General features: G+C 36.9%; 1 protein-coding gene across 1 annotated transcript; it reads right to left on the bottom strand.

The window, feature by feature from the left end:
* Positions 1-1,078: 1,078 nt before the first annotated feature.
* LOC139900444 (uncharacterized) lies at positions 1,079-3,386 on the bottom strand. Its single transcript, XM_071883216.1, has 5 exons — positions 3,180-3,386; positions 2,857-3,109; positions 2,424-2,768; positions 1,226-1,507; positions 1,079-1,119 (listed from the first exon to the last, which is right to left on the bottom strand). Exons 1-5 carry the CDS (start codon positions 3,384-3,386, stop codon positions 1,079-1,081), a joined length of 1,128 nt encoding a protein of 375 aa, XP_071739317.1.
* Positions 3,387-4,684: the final 1,298 nt, after the last annotated feature.

Genomic DNA, 4,684 nt, shown 5'->3' with positions numbered 1-4,684 from the left:
AAGGGACTCATATACGGAGCCACGGCCACTGGTCTCACCTTAATTCAGTAAGGGTAGAGGCCGTGGTGACTGATCGAAATCAGCCTTTGTTTTAAACTACTTTCATAAACGAAACCTACTTTACGTCTTTTGTTTGATGATGAATGATGATGACCTTTATGACCTTAAATACATACTTTTAAACCTATTAAGATGATTCACTGACTTAGTATTATTTGCCTTAGGTTGAGGACCTTCGGACCGATTACTTGCACACCTTTTTCGAACCGACTTTACGACTACTTTATCATTGTGAGTTATAGCATTCCCTTTTTACTTTAACTTATTTTGGGAACTGAGAATACATGCGGATTTTATGTTTTACATACTAGGCACGAGTACTTAAACTTATATATGTGTGGGTTATACAACGGCAAAAACATTCCCTTTAGCTCGGTAACGTTTAGTCATTGGTTTTTGAACCGGTGAACGCGAATCTTAGATATGGATCCATAGGGTTTGACATCCCCACTCGGGCTAGTCGCGCTAGCATTTAACGAGTATTTAATACTTCGTAGACATACGCACTTGCCAAGTGTACTTTCAGGGGGTATAAATGTTAAGTTAGTTACCAAGTGCCCACGGTTAACATATACTTTATCTTACTGTTTTGAAACGCTCTTTGTAGCACTGAAATCTCGTGGCCTATCTTACATACTGTTATACTTAAACTATAGCTCACCAACCTTTGTGTTGACATTTTTAAGCATGTTTTTCTCAGGTGCTTGAGGTTAGCTTCCGCTGTGTACTAGTCGTGCTGTAGACACCCACTGCTTAGAGTTGTTATCGCATGGACTACTTTATTTTGCATTCAAACATTTGTACTTTTGAACTATGACTTGTAACAACCATTGTGGTCACATACACTTATCATTTTCTTCTACTTAGTGAAGCATGCTTTTGGATTGTAAAACATTCGATGTTGGTTTAGACATCACTTTATTATTGAATGCAAACTCTTTTTGAAAACGCATATAGTACTTAACCTTGTAATGATCCTGTTGTTGATGATTCGTACACGATGGTTTTGTACGGGGCATCACACCTGTGTAGATGGTGGTGGAGTAATGGATGTCTCTGCTGCAACACGTATAAGGAATATAAACGAAGGAAGAAATATTAAAATGACAGAACACTATAGGTGTTATTGAAAATACAAATTATAATATGTGACGATTCGCATTACCAGTCTCAGATGCAGGTGGAACAATTGAGCTAGACCGCGTAAACCTCTTCGCGGATCTTGTAAGTGGAGAGGTTGCGGGTCGTTTGCTGGGAGTCATTGTTGTTCGTTGAGCGCTGGTGGTAGGAGATTTTTGTGCAGCCTTTGATGATGATTTTGACTCGGGGCTCTTAAGCCTCTCTGCGAGAAATGCTTTTGTGTCATCTTTCTTTTCGATTTCAGAAACCCTCATGATGATGATGATGAGTAAATGTGAAAGTTGTTTGTGTGAATGAATCAATATAACTGAGAGAGAAAGTATGATGGAAAAAATGATAATCAACTTCTATATATATGGAGGAAAATGTAATTTCAACGGTATAATCCCTTAACGGATATATGCGCAGATAAAAACTCAGCAAATACAACAATAGCCGTTACGGAAAAATAATAATACTTTTATGCCTCACTGTAGTGCGTCCATCATATGCACAAAAGGACAAACTATAACTTTTTCTTTTTTAAGAGTTTATTGTCTTACTTTTTCTGCGAAAATGTAACACAATAAACTGTGGGGACTTGATCATATACATACTTATGTATATGTATATATTCAGTGCGAAAGGCCATTTGAAGGCAAAAGCACAAGACAATTGAACCGCAGTGTGAATGCGGTGGGATTGCGCAGAACATTAAAGAGTGCGAAGGCTTCTCGCAGTGTTTATGCAGAACGTCTAAGTGCCCGCACAACTTACTTCTGCGTAACTCCTGGACCTATAAATAGGGAGCTTGGCCTCTCATTTTAGGTTGTTGATTCTGGAAGGGTTGCCCTAGCCATATTGATTTCTCTCGTGACTTTGCCCGAGACTAAATCATTGTTTGGTTAAGGTAATTTGCGAAGACCGGGACATGGTTGTTGATCGTTTAGCGCTTAACGAAATATGACAATAAGGTCCCAAAACCATAATCGACATCCACTATACCCCCTCATTGCACTCAATCCTTGATTAACCGTAATAGGATAATCTAGGATTGATCAGTAGTAGTTTGTTAGGGAAACTTGGTTTAGGCCACATAGATCTACCATTAATTGGATTAATGGTGAAACTATATGTTCTTCTCCAAGTTTCTAAATAGTAGATTCGATGAAACCATCTCTCAACCGGACCAACCTGTTGTGAATAAGCTGCCATGTTCCAAAAGCATGCTACATCATGCTTACATGGAATCCCTGTGATTTCCCATTTCCTACAAGCACACTTTATTTCATCTATATCAACTACACATTGCTCACCATGAGGTCCATTTACCTGATAAAGATTACTACCACTCCACAAGACTGTGCAATGATTAGCATCCTTCTTAATTAACTCAAATAGTTTTGTTGCAGTTGGTGTTAGTGGTCCATCACTCTTAGCAGCTCTGTTCATATTTTTCACTATCCTTTTCATTAGATACTCTCTCACATATTCTAATGCAGTGATTATAGGCTTGTCTCTAGCATCAAGCAACCATCGATTTAGAACCTCACATATGTTATTCAATAATACATCAGACTTTGCCCTACCTGTAACATTTAAATAGGCATATAATTACTAACATTTAAACATGCATACCAAAGTATATGTATTTAATAACAAAATACATGTGTTTACCAGAGAAGTGACTTTTTGACCAAGGGCTTGGAGGTATCTTGGATAAATAAGTGTGACACTCTTTACTAAAACCTTTTAAGTCGAGCATTGCCTTTTCAAAATGACAAACAGTTGTGGCACTAGCACACTTCCATAAGTGCTTTTTATATGCTTCACCATTGAAACCTTTTCTCTTCATATTTTCATGTATATGCCTTAAGCAAAACCTATGTTCAGCACATGGATACATTCTTGCAACAGCTTGTAGTAGACCCTACAATATTGAATCATTAATAAGTATAACATATAAATTAAAGTATGAAGAACAGACTAAATCAACTAACCTTTTGTCGGTCACTAATGAAGGTAAAGTTTGATTGCCTTGTTAGTCCTAAATCATCACCCAACAATTCCAAGAACCAACTCCAAGAGTTGTACTTTTCCTGCTCCACCATAGCATATGCCACTGGATACATACCATTGTTACTATCCAATCCTACTGCAGTCAAGATGTGTCCAGTAGCAGGTGGTTTCATGTGTGCACCATCCATTCCAATTAGGTCTCTCCCCAATTCCCAAAACCTTTATTTTAAAGGACCCAAACATATATATATTCTCTTGAAGACATTAGTGGTTGCATTTGGATCACCTGGTTCAGTTAAAATTCTAACTGTTGTACCCGGATTACATCGAAGGAGCTCATTAGCATAAGCTCTAAGATCTTTATACTGGTTCTTGAAATCACCTCTCATAGTTTCAAATGCCTCTTTCAGTTCCCTATAAGCCTTGCTCTTTGGCACTCGCACTTCCAATTCATATTCAAGCTGAGACTTGACAGCTTTTGTTGGTATTTTTGGGTTAGCAGGTTGTTGATGAATCAACTTTGAAGCCAAGAAATCATAAGTGCAATGCTTAACATCTCTTGTTTGAAGACACTTGTGATGACTTTCATAAGTTACTACAAGCCAAGTCTCTGTTTTGGGGTCCTTTGAAACTTGCAAAACCCAATCACATTCAATATTATACTTTCTCTTTGTTCTTTTCTCTTTCTTATCTCCTTGTCCTTTGTGTGTGAATTAGATTCCTTTGCTTTACCTTTACTTTTCTTTTTGTTTATGTTATTAAATAAGTCACCATTTGCACCAACTGCCATATTTCCAACATTCAAGTTAGATTCCTTTGCTTTACCTTTAATTGTCTTTTTGTACATGTTATTAAATAACTCACCATTTGCACCAATAGCCATATTTCCTTCATTCAATATTTGACTAGTTTTCTCTCCATTCTTTTCACTAAAATCTGCCACCAAACCTTCACACCTTGCCCTCACCCTTTTCTTATCATTTTTAACAAATACAATAGCTCTCCTATTCTCTGTTGCATACAATTTAATATATTCTTTTGCATCATATGCACTTACAAACGTTTGAGTAACAAAGAAATGAGTAATGGTTATACCTTTACCCTTTTCTTGTTTGTGAATCTCTGTTATCTTCCTTTTTCTGTTACCTTCAATGCTATCATAAAGCTCATCACCACTATAAAAGTATTCATCATTTGTATTGATTTCTGGTTCCTTATCTTCATCATACTAGAAATCTGTCATATCAACATGATAATCATCAATTTCGTTATCTTCATCCCCAATCACACCATCATTTGGTTCGGATTCAGAGTTATCTTCATCAACAATAGTTATTTGGTTTAGTTCTAAATCAAAGAAATGATCAAATTTGTGTGGTAAAGCTTCACCATATACATGTTGTTGACTATCGTGCTCCATTTCGAACTGTATTACAAGGTGATTTGGATTGATTGTTGAAGATGGTGACGGCACACCATCAGTTAG

This window comes from Rutidosis leptorrhynchoides, chromosome 3 (assembly GCF_046630445.1).
Source record: "Rutidosis leptorrhynchoides isolate AG116_Rl617_1_P2 chromosome 3, CSIRO_AGI_Rlap_v1, whole genome shotgun sequence".
Lineage (NCBI taxonomy): Eukaryota > Viridiplantae > Streptophyta > Magnoliopsida > Asterales > Asteraceae > Rutidosis > Rutidosis leptorrhynchoides.
The sequence above is the reverse complement of the archived record's forward strand: the minus strand, read 5'-3'. Positions and strand labels throughout refer to the sequence as shown.